The following is a 17443-nucleotide window of genomic DNA, read 5'->3' on the forward strand; positions in this document are numbered from 1 at the left end:
GGCTGTGGGGACGTGTGTCTTCACGTGTCTCAGGACATCCATTCAGGAACAGAGTTGCTGCTGTACGGTGACCCTGGAGGGAAAGGTCAAGCCGCTAAACCTGAACCACAGCACACTGGGACTGGACAAGACAAAGGTGCGTGATGCATTACTTAAGCAGTAGATATAGTCACAATTAACCTATTTACACCAGGGGTCTTCAACGTTTTCAGGCCAAGGACCCCCTAGCTGACAGAGAGATGAAGCAGGGACCCCCTCTATATTGCATAAAATTGTGTTTCAAATTCAGCTCTTTTTTTTTTATTATAATTTTTATCCCGCGATTTTTGTAACCCATTTTTTTCACCCGGTGCCAATTTCCTAAGTGATCCTGGGCACTACACCAGCCCTACACCAGCGCTACACCAGTCCCCCACAGCCTGGGGAGGCCAGGGCCGAGCTCATGCTTCCTTCAGTGCATGAGAGCCAACTGACCTTCTTGTTACCTGACAGGGGGGAGTTTCCCTGGTTGGACGTAGCGCGTGGAAGGAACACGTTATTCCAACCAGTTCCCTTCCCCTCCATCAGGCGCCCCGGCTGTCATGGGGGAGGCAGTATAGCGACCAGGATTACTACATGTTTTTGTGAGGGTATTAACTACCCTAGGAGACACAGGGAGAACATGCAAACTCCACACAGAGTGGGCCCTTTCGCCAACCCCCACCTAGGGTATGGGCGCTGATGACGCGGAGGAGAAGACACGCCCACAGCGTCCCTGGCGGGAATTGAACCCAGGACCTTCTAGCTGTGAGGCGACAGCGCTACCGACTGCGCCACCGTGCCCCTCGAAAATGCAGCTTTTTTTTGTTTACTTGGTCTGCTCTTTTTTCCCCTCTACACCAAACACCTCTTTGCCCAAAATAGCAGATCTACAAGCTCACAACGCCTCGCAGCGCGAGGCATTGTGAGCTTGTAGATCTGCTATTTTTGGCTAAAGTTCTCCTCAGAGAAGGGATGCTAGGGTTCAAGTGGTTAAGGTTAAAAAATCCTATCACACAAAGATTTGGCGGACCCCCTGTAGTAACTCTGAGGGGACCCCCCCCTTTGAAGACCCCTGATTTACACCATTATTATAAACCATTATTTTATACTTTATGTATATTTATTTGTATTTTTTCATACATTATTTTATATTATTTTATACTTTTATACTTTAGGCTTTTCAAAAATAGCAGATCTACAAGCTGAGACAAGCCCCTCAGAACAGAGCAGCGGTCCAGAGGAGGTGGTTATAACTGACACACAGGCTGAACAGGACGAGGAGGAGGAGGACATGGAGAAGGAGACGGTGCAGGTGGTTAAGACGGAGGAGAACAACAACAGGGACTCCAGGAGACGCATCATCAAGAGGAGTCGACTGTCCGCGTGCAGGAGCAGGAGGGGGCGGGGCTCAGGTAGGCCTGTCACAATTATTACGCAATCGTCTAATCGCTGTTATTTGAGATAATCGCGATTCGTTTTTCATAATCGTCAACATTTCAAAGAAGCAGAAATAGCAGATCTACAAGCTTACAACGCGTCACTTCGTGCCGCGTTGTAAGCTTGTAGACCTGCTATTTCCGCAATTATTTATGTATAAAATTGTTTAACATTTTTAAATATGTATCAGTCATTTCTTTGTATATTTAAGTTGTTTGTCATATTTATTTGTCAATTTTTGATTACAAAGCCTAAAAGGAAAACAGAAATTTTATTTTGATTCATATGTTCTAATTTTCGATGCCAAACACAATGAAATTGTTAAATCGCAATTATTTGATTAACAATTAATCGCCAATTTAAATTGTGTAATCATGACAGCCCTGGGCTCAGGAACACGCACGGACGACGTCCCAACGACAGACCCACGTACGCACAGCCCACAGAGCCACGCCACTACTGAAACACACACTCTACCCAACGGACACATCGCTGACACTTCGCCTGCCACGCTCTGTGACGTATTAAACAGCTCAGACGCACAAGAAACGCCAGGAGTACGGACGGCGTGTGCAGTAAGTTCCAGTAACTAAGTACATTTATTTTGAGGCATTTTTTACTTTACTGGAGTATTTCCAATTTCCAGTGCTTTTACTTCTACCCCACAACATCTCAGAGGCAAATATTGTACTTTTACTCCATGACAATTATTTGAAAACTTTAGTTACTAGTTACTTTGTAGATTTGGATTATTATTACAAAACATACATTACTCACTTCAGCCCTATACACATTTCTGCCATTTGAAAATAGCAGATCTACAAGCTCACAATGCGTCGCATTGTGAGCTTGTAGATCGGCTATTTTCAAAAGATTTTTAGAGATTTTATATATTTGAAAACTTGTGAAATGGGACATCCTGCATAATGAGTACATTCTACTTTTGGTACTTTTAAGTACATTTTTATACCAATACTTTTGTACTTTTATTCAAGTAAATTTTGAATTCCGAACTTTTACTTGTAACGGAGTACCTCAATACTACATTGCAGTATTGATACTTTTAATGTAAGTAAAACATTTGAGTACTTTTTCCCACCACAGGCAGTAACTGACCTGCAGAGCGTTGCCACAGACAGGCAGACGGACCGTCCCGCAGCAGACAGACAGACAGTCGGTCCAAACCGTAGACAGACTGACCTCCAGGGCTCCACCCCCCCCTCCCCCGCCCCTCCCCCTCCCCCTCCCCCTCCTCCCGTCAGACACAGTTCCCGCCTGGCGGCGAAACCCCGCAGACATCACCTGCTGATTGGCCAACTCGCCCCCCAAACCAAACAGCGCGCTCGCCCCTCCTCGCCGCCGCTGACACACAGACAGACGGGACAGACAAACGGACAAAGCGCCGCCGGCGGTCGCCTCGCGGAGGTGGAGGCCGCCGCCGAGCCCGTTACCGGGGACGACCGCGATGTTTCCACGGAAACGTGTGACGCTGCTGACACGAGGGGGCGTGTCGACGCCAGGGAAGGCGTTACTAGGCAACCGATTGCGCCCGAGGCGCTCGCCGCCCGGGAGCGACGGTACCAGTGCTCCGACTGTGGTAAAGGCTTCTACCAGTTGTGTCATCTAAAGAAACACCAGTTCACCCACACGGACAGGAAACCCTACAGCTGTGAGTACTGCGGGAAAAACTACAGCTCTGCTGAAAACTACAAAGCCCACCAGGTAATTGCTTGCTTGTTGTTTGCCTCCATGATAGGCTGTGTCCGAAATTCCATACCAACATACTGATTGATTGATTGATTTTTCTTTATTTAAGTGTCATGCTTCCAAGGAAGCCCAGCCCATATGGACCTACAGCAGTGGTTCTCAAAATTTTTCATGTCAAGGACCCCCAAATTGACACTTATTAGCCCGCGGACCCCCATTTGAAAAGATATGCCAGGGACCCCCATAAGAGACGATTTTTACGGCTCTAGCAGTGATTCTCAACCATTTTAATTTCAAGGACCCCCAGTTTGACATGCATTAGGCTACGGACCCCTATTTTATGGCATTTCTATATCTGGGACTCCAATTTATATTGTAAAATCAATGTTAATTTAACTTACGGGTCCATTTGGTTCCATTTGTACACTCTCGGAGTTACAGACCCAAAAGGGTTCATTTGGTTCCTAACTATCATTTAGCTGGGGACCCCCTGGAACCCCTGAGGGTCCCCGGACCCCACTTTGAGAACCAACGACTTACAGGACACTTTATCTGTCATTTCATTTGACATAGACAATGAACCGACATGACAATGAACAAACGAATAACAAACTAAAACATGCATACTGCACATGGCAGATTACATAAATACAATTTAAAATACAACATTGGGCCTGTTGCCTCACATCTTAACAGAGGACCGGACATGAACCTATTTGAAAAGATGAGATTGTCTTCTACTCCAGGCTCTAGAGACAAAACGTGGGGCACTTTCCTAATATAGCGCAACCATAGCTTTCTTTCTCTCTGCTCTTCCATTGAGACATTTAGATCGTGTCAAAGGTCATGTGTGTCTCACCTAGTCACAGGATCTGACACGGATTCTGACCTGATGGTCAAGATTCAAGTTATCCCCTGAGCAAGCAGGCCGGTTGTAGAGGAGGGGCTAGAAAAGGAAAGTTACATAGTGCAGCTTTAAAAAAACAAATAGCCTACTTTTACTTGAATAATTGAGAAGCATATTTTTCATAATAATCAATTAAATTGATGAGTTGCTGAACCCCTAGATCAGTGGTTCTCAACATGTGGGTCAGGACCCCCAGGGGGGTCCCCACATCATTTTGGGGCGATCCCCAGATGACAGTGAAGTGACAATTTAAGGACTTTTAAGACCTTTTTAATACCTAAAAAAAAAAAAGAAGGAAAGAAAAGAAAAGGATCATTAACCTATTGCATCAAAACTAATCAACAAACTATGCTATAACAACTGGTCAAACTTGGACCAAATTGTCAAATAATATAAGAAAGAGGTAGGTAACACTTTTGAAAATAGCAGATCCGAGGCGTTGTGAGCTTGTAGATCTGCTAGTTTCACAATATTTATCTGTGGAACCGAGTCAAACAAAATTGAATGCCTCAACTCCTACTTGTCAGGGTGGGAGGGGTCCCCCAGTGCAAATATGATTATGTTAGGGCAGGGGTCTTCAACGTTTTCAGGCCAGGGACCCCCTAGCTGAGAGAGAGATGAAGCAGGGACCCCCCCTCTATATAACTTTTTTTTTTAAATGAGGTCTGCTCCTTTTTTCCTCTACACCTATATACCTCTTTGCCAAAAATATCAGATCTACAAGCTCACAACGCCTCGCAGCGCCCCCCCTCAGAAAAGGGATTCTAGGGTTGTTGGTTAATGTGTGGTTAATGTAAAAAAAAAAATCCTATCACACAAAGATTTGGCGGACCCCCTGTAGTAACTCTGAGGACCCCCTAGGGGTCCCGGACCCCCTGTTGAAGACCCCGTGTGTTAGGGGGTCACGGCCTGAAAAGGTTGAGAACCACTGCTAATAATAATAATGATAATAATAATAATAATAATAATAATAATAATACTTTTGTTAACAGCTGAGCCACCGTGGGGAGCGTCCTTTCTCCTGCCCCTGGGCCTACTGTGAGAAGAGCTACGGCCTGAAGAGGGACCTGAAGGAGCACATGGTGCTGCACACCGGAGAGAAGCCCTACGTGTGTGAGCTGTGTGGCAAGGCCTTCGCCCGGCGGCCCTCCCTACGCATCCACCGGCTCAACCACTGCAAGAAGGAAGCACACAGACAGCCCCCCAAGGTGAGGAGAAAACCCTGCTATTCACTCAGTAAGCCTTTTGCTTTGGAAATGTCTCTTAATCCATTAAGAAGACCGGGAACGCATCTGAGTGTCATTTTAAGATTTCTTTGGGCTATTCAAAAATATCAGATATACAAGCTCATAGCGCGGCACCGAGTGCCGTGCTATGAGCTTGTAGATCTGATATGTTTTGAAAAATCGTGAACATTTTTGCAAATCTTTGAATATGTATATTTTCAAAGCAAGTTTGTAACTGTCAAAGGTCTCAACAAATGTCTTAATTCTTCTGAAAAACTATTGTTGCTATATCAGTGGTGCTCAAACCTTTTCTTGTCAAGGACCCCCAAAAGTATATGTTTTTGGCTCCCGATCCCCATTAAAATATGTTGTTCCACGGACCCCCCAGAAGCAAAGATTTGAGTCCAAGATTTTTCTTTTTTAAATCTACGAGATCTACAAGCTCATAGCGTGGCACTCGGTGCCGCGCTATGAGCTTGTATGAGCTTGTATGAGCGGTTTTAAAGGTATAACAGCGTATAGGCTTTACCGGTCTCAATGGGTTAACCCATGATACCAAATGAGCATCCCATATTCTGGGCTGAAAATTTGGCACAAAAAAAGGAGGGGGCCTAGTATAGATAGACCCCTGGGGGACCCCGGTTAATGAAGTATATAGGGTTCAAATGACAAGCCCTACATCATACTTCGTCAATCGTCATACAACAAATTGCGAAAATAGCCGATCTACAAGCTTCTTTAAAGATGTTTAATTATAACTAGCCACCTCGGGAATGATGCCACTCGGAACAATGAAAGGAGTTACGTGTCAGGCTGAGGGTTCCTTGAGATGGTTCTAAAATGGACCAGACCTACGAGTTACGGGTCTGTAACTCTTGAGAGTGTACAAATGGACCCTTATGGGTCCATTTGGTTCCATTTGTACACTCTCAGAGTTATGGGGGTTATTGAAATGAAAAAGGTTTGAGAACCTCTGCACAGTCATATAAAGCAGGTCTTGTGCTGTCTCCTATAGTTACAGTGTCCAGTGTGTTCCAAGCTGCTGGCTAACTCGGGCTCTCTGCGGAACCACATGAAGCTCCATACAGGAGAGAAACCCCACGTCTGTCCACACTGTGGCAAAGCCTTCAGGCAGAGAGGTACTGTACTGCCAGTGTTATCAGTCTGACCAAGCCTTAAAAGTGTAATATTCACTATCATTGAAATGTTTCTCAGTAACTCAATAACGGTGCATGGCACACCTTTGAATTCACGTTAGCTTTCGTTGTGATCTAGAGTTTCCGCCAACATAATCGTTGCTGTCTGGCAAAAACCTCCTATCTCCATATTTTAACTTTTTGTGTTTTTTTCGTAAATTAAAGGAGGAGTTCACCCAAAAAATGACTTATTTTCTATCAATTGCACACCCTATGAAGCCTTCAATCCATGGATTATTTTTTGTTTTTGTCGCATTCCTAAGCTAATAATTTGATTCCCGTCTCCTACCGGCTAATTTATCCGGTAGGAGACACAAAGTAGATTATTTGCGTCTCCTACCGGAAATACACACGGTCATCAAATTGTTGTCTTAGGAATGCCACAAAAACAAAAATAAATCCATGAAATCAAGGCTTCATGGGGTGTGTAATTGATAGAAAATAAGTATTTTTTTGGGTGAACTCCTCCTTTAACGTCCTACTTGATCATACTACAGCGTCACACAAAAGCATCAAAAGTAGCAGATCTGCAAGCTCAAAACGTGGCGCGAAGCGTCGCGTTTTGAGCTTGTAGATCTGCTACTTTTGATGCTTTTGTGTTTGAATCCTGAAAAGTTACAGTTTTGGACATTTTTTTGGAGCACCTCTAGTACAGTATCTATCTCTGTGGGCTGTCTTTTTAAATGTACTGAAATATCTGTCTGTCTGTCTTGTCCCTCAGGCAACCTGCAGGGCCACCTCAGAATCCACAGCGGGGAGAAACCGTACCCTTGCACCCACTGCGACCAGAACTTCTCCCAGAAGCCCGAGCTTCGCAGGCACCTGCTCTCCCACACGGGGGAGGTGTTCCTCTGCAGCTACTGTGGCAAGGCACTGAGGGACCCCCACACCCTGAGGGCCCACGAGAGACTGCACAGCGACGACAGGCCCCACCGCTGCAGCGTCTGTGGGAAAGGTGAGGAAGTTGGAAGTAAAAGAAGGGAGTTTTAGCCTCTTGAACCCTAGTGTAGTGGTTCTCAAACTTTTTTCATGTCAAGGACCCCCAAATTGATATGTATTTGGCCACGGATCCCCCCCATCTGAAAAGGTTTTGTGCCAAGGACCCCCAGAAGAGAAGATTTATGTAATGAAAAAAAAAAAAAAATTCCAAACATTTTCGATATTTTTCAAAGATTTTCAAAAATAGCAGATATACAAGCTTGTCACTTCGTGCTGCGCTGCGAGCTTGTAGATCTGCTATTTTTGAATAGCCAACGTATAAATGGATAAAGTGGTTAAAATGATTGTGATGCTGTATTAACACATTTTGCTGGGGACCCCCTGGAACCCCCTCAAGGACCCCTGGGAGTCCCAGGACTCCACTTTGAACATTGCCCTAGTGAACATTCGTCGGAAATAGCCGATTTACAAGCTCACAACACGACACGACGTGTTGTGAGCTTGTGGATCGGCCATTGACAACGAAGAGATTTGGTGTAGAGGGGGAAAAAAGGACCGGACCTAGTATAGACCCCTGGTGGACTCCGGTTAGCTATAGTAAAGTATATAGGCCTATAGGGTAAGTGGTTGCCCTATTTTCAAAACTGCAGTTTTTCACTTTAGAGTGACCTTTATTCAACACGAAACAAAAATACTGTATCATCTTTCTTCTTTTAAGCATGTTTTGTTTAATTTAGATATGATGATGGTAGAGAGACAGGAAACTGAGGGCAGGGAGAGGATGGAAGACATGAAACACGTGTCTCCAGCTGGAATCGAACCAGCAGGGACATTGCAATGATGTGGGCTCATGCCATGCGGCAAGGTACAGTACAGCTCTTGAAATTGACGCTCACACCAAAGAACGAAATTTGAAAATGAATGATAAAGCAGGGTATGCTTCTACGTCGTCTTCTACTGGTTCTAACGACAGAAGACCCGCCCTCACTGCGGTTGCAGCCAATAACAGTCGTTTCGGGTTGCTTTTCGGGACCGTATAAGGATAAGGATAGGATAATTCCTTTTAACAGGTCGTTCATGAAAGTCCTTGCGGTCTTGTTTCCAATGAGAACCTGTGAGCAATTAGGGGTTAAGAGTCTTGCTCAGGGACAAATTTCATATCATCGACACATATGCTGGCCTGGCCTGGAATCGAACCTGGGGCAACCGTAGCTTCCAAGATGTCGGATTTGAATTCGGCGAAAAAGTGTCTTCAAAACGGGTCTGTCCAAACCAATGGGTCATGTGGCGGTTCCCTACGTCTATATTCTTTACAGTCTATGGCAGGGGTCTTCAACAGGGGGTCCTCAGAGTTAGCACACGGGGGCTGCCAAATCTTTGTGTGATAGGATATATTTTTTTACATTAACCACTTGAACCCTAGCGTCCCTTTCCCGAGGAGAACTCTACCCAAAAATAGCCGATCTACAAGCTCACAACGCCTCGCAGCGCGAGGCGTTGTGAGCTTGTAGATCGGCTATTTTTTTGGGCCAAGAGGTATGGTGTACACTAGAAGAAAAAAAGAGCAGACCGAGTTATTTAAATAAAAAAGTTTCATCTGCAACACAATTTTATGCAATATAGAGGGGGTCCCTGCTTCATCTCTCTCTCAGCTTAGGGGGTCCTTGGCCTGAAAAAACGTTGAAAGACCCCTGATCTATGGTTCGTGCACTATTCGGTCACATCACGTTCCTCCATCCTCACTCCAAGTCCCTCTATCGTTGTGTTTCTTTTCCCGCTGCAGGCTACATCCTGGCCACCAAGCTGAGGAGACACATGAAGTCGTCTCACCTGGTGGAGAAACCTCACAGCTGCCACTGCGGGGCCTCCTACACGCTGAGACAGAGCCTGCTGAGACACCAGGCTCAGCACAGGAGAGAGGAAGGGGAAGTGGAGGAGGAGGAGGAGGAGGAGGAGAAGAGGGAGGAGAAGGGAAAGGAGGTGAGGAGCAGCGAGGTCCTGGAGGCCTTGGCGGGTCTGGAGAACAGTCACTCCAGGCCGGTGAGAGGCAGACCTAGGAGGAATCCACAGCCTCAACGACCAGCAGCAGTGAAGGAGGAAGGAGGAGAAGAGAAAGGAGCGGGAGCGGGTAGGGCTGTCACAATTATTTGAGATAATCGCAATTATTTATATATATAGTCGTCATAATCATTTGCATGTTGAAGAATGTTCATATATTTTCAAACATTAAAAAAAAAATCACACCTGTGTGAAGGTAGCGGCGCCTTTGATACATTTTGTCATAGATATGTGTTTCAATATTAATATCTAAACCAATCAGACCAATCAGAACCTTGACGGGCCTGACCAATCAGAACCTTGACGGGCCTGACCAATCAGAACCTTGACGGGCCTGACCAATCAGAACGTTGACGGACCTGACCAATCAGAACCTCGACGGGCCTGACCAATCAGAACGTTGACGGACCTGACCAATCAGAACCTTGGCGGGCCTGACCAATCAGAACGTTGACGGACCTGACCAATCAGAACCTTGGCGAGCCTGACCAATCAGAACGTTGACGCAAAAGCCAGGTATAGAGGGCTAATATCCGCTCTATACCTAAAGGTATAGAGCGGCTAGCGCCGCTAAAAATCACACCTGTGTGAAGGTAGCAGCGCCTTTGATACATTTTGTCATCAATCTCCATTGTAGGCATGTTTATACTGTGTTTATAGCCACGTGTCACGTGAAGCTTGACCAATCACTTTGTTGACGTGTCTAACCAATCAGAACGTTGACGCAAAAGCCAGGTATAGAGGGCTAATATCTAGCGCCGCTAAAAATCACACCCTGTGTGAAGAGAGTGGTGCCTTTGATGAGCCCCGTATTGATGTTGTCATCAATGTTTGTTTATTGGACATACATACATACGGACGGACACACAGACAAAGTCAGATATAGGAGTGGTTGGCACCACTCAAAAATCACACCCAGTGTGAAGTGGGCGGTGTGGTCACAGTGGTCATCACAGTGATGGAAGTGATTCACTTAAAAAAAAACATACATGTGTTTTTTTTAAGTGCATAGTCCTACTTATAGGGCTATGCACATGTGTCATGTGTTTCTAGCCAATCACAGTCCTGAATAGAGTCATGGTGGCCAATCACGGTGCAGGGTTAGGGGGGTACAATGGTGGCCAATCACAGCGCAGGGTTGGGGGGGTGCAATGGGTGTCGATGTCCAAACCTCACATATAGGGGCGGTTGCACCGCCCAATAATGATGGAAATACCCGATCTACAAGTTAAAAACATCACATTTTCACCATTCATATAAAGTATAAAGTTATTAACTTATGTTAGTTATGTTGTCATATCTGCCCTGTGCATAATGTTCCAATGTTCGACAGAAACGCAATTAAAATTCTTAATCACAATTAAGAATTAATTTTTCGGCCGAGCTTTCTGCTCGGTTGCCCCCCGAACTGTGGAACGCCCTCCCTGTCCACCTGAGAGCACCACAGTCGGTCGACTGCTTTAAGAGAGGACTAAAGACCTACCTTTTTAGCAAAGCATTTTTTTAGCTGGTTTTACCTGTAGGCTTTATGCCCCCATGTTTTAATTGTTTTGTTTCAGTTTCTTAGTTGTTGTTTTCTTTTGTTGGTGTGATGTTTCTGTTTTTATGCAATTGCCTTCTGTAAGCACTTTGAGATTTCTTGCAAATGTAAAGTGTGTTATAAATAAAATCCATTAATATTATTATTATTATTATTATTATTATATTATCATATTTGAGCGACAACTAATTGTCAAATAAAAATGTCCTAATTGTGACATCTCTAGGAGCGGGAGGAGGAGAGAGGTTCGGGATCACGCCGGAGAAGAAGAGATCACGCGGGAGGAGAGAGCAGGAGCAGCAGCAGACGGAGGAGAAGAGGAGGCTTCTTGGCGTGGAGCGGGCGAACGAGAGCGGGCTCGGGGTCAGAGTGCACGAACTGGCGCTCATGGCGGAGGAGCACACGGTGGTCTACGTCCAAACCGTCGGGGGAGGAGGGGATCTTCATCACACACAGAGCTCCGGCCCTCTGGTCATCGCCTCCTCCTCCACGGAGGAGGAGAGCCCTCTTCAGGGAGTGGTGGTGGTGGGGGGGGAGGAGGAGATGGTGGAGGTGGTCATGTCCGAGGACGGAGAGCAGTGCATTGTGGTCCGTGGCGGGCGGCAGCAGCCAGTGGGGGAGGTGGTGATCTTACAGGGAGACTCTGGTGGACTCTGCTCTGTGGCTGAGACTGTGGAGATAGAGACTGGATAAAACAAGAAATGACATAAAGTCATAATATTCCCGCTTGCGGCACCTGGTTGCTTAGTATTTCTCTCTCAAAAATCTGGCAACCGTATCATTATTTGGACCAACGAAGAAGAAAATGCGGAAGCGTGTCTAGTCCCATAGCTTGGGAGGACGAGGCCGCCCGTTCAGAGTATGGAAAGTATCCCCATTGGCTTAAGCGACACCCAATCACGCAAAAAATCTGTTGAATACATGTCGGAAATCTGCCGACTAGTAGGTCAGTCTCTAAATAGACCCGCAGCTCTGCAAGCAGGTAAAAATGTCTACTTTTACCCAGTGGTTCCCCAGAGGAGTCGGGGCCGGATTTATACTTTAGCGCTGTGGTTTCCAAACGTTTTCAAGGACCCCCAAATTGACACTTATTAGCCCACGGACCCCCATTTGAAAAGACATGCCAGGGACCCCCATAAGAGAAGATTTTTACGGCTCTAGCAGTGATTCTCAACCATTTTAATTTCAAGGACCCCCAGTTTGACATGCATTAGGCTACGGACCCCCATTTAATGTGATTTCTATCTCTGGGACCCCAATTTATATAGTAAAATCAATGTTAATTTAACTCTGAGAGTGTACAAATGGAACCAAATGGACCCTAACGGGTCCATTTGGTTCCATTTGTACACTCTCAAGAGTTTCAGACCCATAAGGTGTCCATTTGGTTCCTAACTATCCATCATTTAGCTGGGGACCCCCTGGAACTCCCTCAAGGACCCCCCACTTTGAGAAGCAATGCTTTAGCGGCAGTGTCGCGCACTGAAAATAGCCATGGCTTCAAGCTTGTTGAATTTGGAAGTATAAACTCAGGCTTCATGTTTCAAACAAGTCCAAAGCAAGAGATGGAAAAATGTTCTTTGCGTCTGAAAAAGTGAAAGAATCCCTGAGCTAGAAAGCTCGTATATTGCAGTTATTACTGTATTCATGTCATGGTGATGACTTTTATTTATTTATTTTTTTAGATTCTACTTTTTGTTTTTATAGCAACATAGAGAGAAAGAGGCAAGAAAGGCAGGATAGAGGGGGATGACATGCAGCAAAGAGCATGGATTAAAGCTAGTTTAAATCTCACGACTGAAAATGTCCTAATGTGCGATTTGTGAAACCGTGTGAAAGGATCCCCCCACACACACTAGCGCCGATTCCTAAACAATGAATACACTATGTACAATTAGGCTACTTTAGTAATATTGTTCTACATACTGCCAACCATGTGAAGAAATCACAGATTCAGGCTTTAACCTTTGCTTTTATATGAAATATCCGAGACGATTAAGATATTATGGAAGATACTTCTGAACATAATTGCTAGTTTCACTTCAAATGCTCTAATCTGCTGTAATAAAAAACGAAAATAGCCTTTCTACAAGCTCTCAATGCGTCGCAGACGCATTGAGAGCTTGTAGATCGGCTATTTTTGCTGCGCAACATGCTGCCATTAGAAGACATGCTGGCTTCTATCGAATCCAAATGACTGAAATCAGTCTTGGCGACTGAGAACTTTAATCCGTGAAAGAGCCTTGTGTCGCATTCGAACTTGGGCCAACTGCAGGAAGGATTGTGTAGCCTTATACTGTACCTGATTTATACCTATTCTAAATACTTGTATCGTTGCTGTCGGGCAGAAACCTTGTATTTCCATATTTTAACTTTTTGTGTTTTTTCGTAAATTAACGCGCTAAGTGACCATATACTACAGCGTCACACAAAAACGTCAAAAGCAGCAGATCCACAAGAGCTTGTAGATCTGCTACTTTTTGAATTTCAATCCGGAAAAGTAACAGTTTAGGACGTATGAGGTTTCCACCCCCGACAGAGACGATATGAAAATAGCCGATCTACATCTTTGTGTAGATCGGCTGTATTTTCGGGCGCGACCAAGTGTAACTCAGGCTTTATTTATTCGGTATGCGTTCTTACCAGGTGACCCGGCCTGTCGATGGGATGTTGTACGTTATTTTAATGGTTCTTTGGTTCTTCAAAGGCATTATAGCAGGGGTCTTCAACGTTTTCAGGCCAAGGACCCCCTAGCTGAGAGAGAGAGATGAAGCAGGGATGAATCTCTATATTGTATAAAATTGTGTTTCAGATTAGACTTTTTGGTTTACTTGGTCTGCTCTTTTTTCCCTCTACACCTTATACCTCTTTGCCAAAAATAGCTGATCTACAAGCTCACAATGCCTCGCAGCTATTTTTGGCTAAAGTTCTCCTCAGGAAAGGGATGCTAGGGTTCAAGTTAATGTAAAAAAAAAAAAAAAATCATATCACACAAAGATTTGGTGGACCCCCTGTAGTAACTCTGAGGACCGGTCCCGGACGCCCCGTTGAAGACCCCTGCATTATAGTATTCTACATTTATTTGGTCGAGTGAGATAATGTAGCGAAAACTTTGTGCAAAGCATTGTGGTGTTATACTGGTGATAAAAAGTTAATCAGTTCTTCCTTGGTCCAGGACCAACCTTTCAACTAAGGTTTGTGCAAATTCGTTCATAACTGCTGCAGATCTACAAGCTCATAGCGCTGCACCGAGTGCCGCGCTATGAGCTTGTAGATCTGCTATTTTTGAAAAAGCGTGAAAAACATTTTGTAACTGTCAAATGTAAACAAATTCTGTATTTTCAAAATTTAAGTTTTACGTTTTTTGGGCGGATTTTGTTAGTTTTTTTTCGTGTTTTGGTTACTTTATTTCGGTGTTAGGGTTAGGTTATTCAATTCTTATTTTTGCCTGATTTTACCGATTTATTATCAAAAAATATATATATATATTTTTTTTTCTAAAAGTGGGGGGTATGAAATCACGGATCAGTGAGGGTGTCGCGTCGCACAGTGAATGGCCTTGACGCCCCTGCTGATAACAAGAGATACAGCCAGGCAAATGTTGCTAAAACATATGACCTCCTTGCCGGAGGTAATACAATTTGCAGCACCATCACTTCACACACAGTTTTGCAAGTTCTGCATTGTTGTAGTTCATATTTGTCCTGCAGAATGGTTTTCTTTTTTCCCAAAAAGCAAATGTCCTTACTTGTTCTCTGAATACGTCTAGACATTAAAAACATAATCACATCTTTGCCAGACATTTTCATTTCATTGGGATACTGTTTAAGAGGTGGCTCCCTAATCTACTTGATCTACTAATCTACTACGGACAAATGAAAAGAAAGAATACTGGAAAACAATACTGACACACATGCATGTTGTTGTTGTAACCTACAAATGGATGCATCCAGTCCACAATAGCAAGTCATTTAACATGCTTTTTCAGGAATTACAGTACACAGTACATCATGAAGTCTTTCATAAATGGTAAACATTCATTTAGTCTGTACTATGTCTGTCTGTCCATCCATCTGTCCATTTATCCAAGACACAGACCGCATGGGCTCTTGAAGAGGGACATGGTAGGTACACCAAACATCTAATGATTTCTGAAAAACATCTTCCTGTATGGTTATGGTTCTTCATTTTGATAGGTGGAAAACCAGAGTAGAAATTCAAAGTTGCATCAGAGTGCACACATTAAAAGACCTTACCATTTTGGCTTTTTGCCAAGGACAAACTAAACGTGTGTGTTTAATCTCAACATCTGTCACTGAAATAAAATAGAACTAGTTTACAATCAGCCCCAAATCCTCCCAAAAAAAGGTTTTATGCAGCAATGGTCAAGGATAAGTACAAAAGTATTGGTATCAAAATGTACTTAAGTCTTAAAGTACCAAAAGTAGAAAGTACTCATTATGCAGAATGTCCCGTTTTACATGTTTTCAAAACTGTATACAAATCTTTTGAAAATTGCAGATCTGCAAGCTCACAATGTGTGGCATCGCGACACAATGGCCCAATTCCAAGTCATGTCATGGCATCAGGCCAGGGTTCATTAGTGAGGAGAATGGAATAAAAAAAAAAAAAAAGTTCAGTTGAACGTTTGAGAACCTTCAAAAAGCAGGTTTTTGAGGGATTATTTTTATTTATTATTTATTTTATTTCTAAAGGAAAAATTGTAATGGATTTTTTATTATCAAATAAATTGATTAAACACTTTAATCAACCCTATTTTATACTTCGTTGTACTAAGTTGTTGTGCAAAATAGCAACGTGTCCCAGAAATATAAAGTTACTCCTAAGGCTATCATATAATTTACTTATATTGACTGTATCGATAGCTGTTTCACTCATGATACAATGTCTCTTTTTTATAATATTTTATAATATAAAAGTTTATAATATTTAGAGAAATTCGAAGTTTCAAACAGGGAGGCAAGTGTCAGTCGAATCTTTGGTTGTCACGGCAACGTTGTCATCTGTCGTCAAGGTAACGTGGGACGTCACAAAGGGCTGTTCCATTGCTTTTGTACCCTTTTGGAAGCCTTAAACCCTCCCACACTCAGGCACTTACCAGCTGACTTACCTTAAGCTAATGAGGGTGCAGGGCTTGAGGGTGCAGGGTGGAGTTTGGAATTGGGCCATTGTTGTGAGCTTGTATCGGCTATTTTCAAATGGCCAAATGTATATGTAGGGCTGAAGTGGGTTGTAAGCACCAAAACTGACCTAAACCCAACAGAGTGTTTAATACTGTTATTGTATTTTTGTCTATTATTATTGTGGTACAACCAAAAGGGACACAGTATTATTATTAGTTTACTAACTAAGTTTACTTTATTAACTCCTCAACCTCATAGAACTTGGGCAAGAAATCTTTGGAAAAGAGCAGTGCCACTCCACCACTGTTATTGTGGAGATGGCTTAGGACAACCTCCCCCTCCCCTCCCACTCCCTCTTCCAGTCAACCTCATTCAAAGAGTCACTGTGCGTTTCCTGAACTAAAGTAACATTAATGTTTTTTAATCTGACCATTTAAAAAAAAAAACTCACTCTCTTCCTCACATCTCTGGCCCCATTTAAATTAAGTGTGGCAACCCTGAAATCACTCATGATTTTTGATGTGAAAAAAAAAAACCCCACAAGACAACCAGCCTTACAATGCATCTGTACTTTCATTTCTTTTCCTTAATTTCGTTATCATTTTTCTCAGTCTACATACCTCCTGAGGGGTACAGCCACCGTCTCCTTTTTCCTTCATTTGAGATCTGACAGACTTTTAAAACAAATCTTCATCCTCAAAAGGATCTCCAACTTTTACACCTTTCATTTGTAATACTAGTCATTAAAGGGATTCTAGGTAACTTTAAGCCTAAATTTCAAAATATTCATATATATATATTTTGCATTTTTTCCCCCTCTATCAGTCACTATATAATGATGCTGGAGTGTTTTCCTGCATTGAAACACAGTCCTCTTTCTGAAATCCGTATTTTCCCTACTATTTATGTTTTGACATCCGGGTATCCGGCTCTGTCCGGGACGTAAATGAAACGCACGCATGTGCGCGTCCCGTGTCCGTGTGGCGAGTTTGAGTGAAACCGAATGGAACCGAGTGTGCAGCTGACAAAAATGGAACGGCAGCCATTGTTTTTACTTTCGGTTTTAAAACTTTAAAGCGCTCTCAAACTTCTTTTTTGAGGCACGGAATTTACTTTTAAGATAGCGTTTGGATATAATTTAGTTGTTTAACTTCATATGTGTGGTCAATTAATCAGCCTATTTAAAAATACAAATTCAGAGAATATAGGATTCGCAGCATTGTGGTTTAGCCCTACAGTATCGCAAACCCCCATAAGCGCGGCCCCCC

At 43.6% G+C, this 17443-nt stretch overlaps 1 protein-coding gene across 1 annotated transcript in view; it reads left to right on the plus strand.

Moving 5' to 3' along the window:
- znf408 (zinc finger protein 408) overlaps positions 1–11724 on the plus strand; it is a gene marked incomplete at both ends in the record, with an annotated part of 13209 nt that extends 1485 nt beyond the window's left edge. Inside the window, 9 exons of the mRNA XM_084055797.1 lie at positions 1–136; positions 1197–1433; positions 1840–2033; positions 2563–3180; positions 5065–5280; positions 6314–6437; positions 7216–7449; positions 9217–9561; positions 11258–11724. The exon at positions 1–136 is cut by the window's left edge and continues 79 nt beyond it. Coding sequence (XP_083911923.1) covers positions 1–136; positions 1197–1433; positions 1840–2033; positions 2563–3180; positions 5065–5280; positions 6314–6437; positions 7216–7449; positions 9217–9561; positions 11258–11724 — 2571 coding nt within the window. The remainder of the gene's footprint in view (positions 137–1196; positions 1434–1839; positions 2034–2562; positions 3181–5064; positions 5281–6313; positions 6438–7215; positions 7450–9216; positions 9562–11257) is intronic.
- Positions 11725–17443: the final 5719 nt, after the last annotated feature.

Source organism: Gymnoscopelus microlampas (genome assembly GCF_963454915.1).
Source record: "Gymnoscopelus microlampas genome assembly, chromosome: 1".
In the NCBI taxonomy this organism is placed as follows: Eukaryota; Metazoa; Chordata; class Actinopteri; order Myctophiformes; family Myctophidae; genus Gymnoscopelus; species Gymnoscopelus microlampas.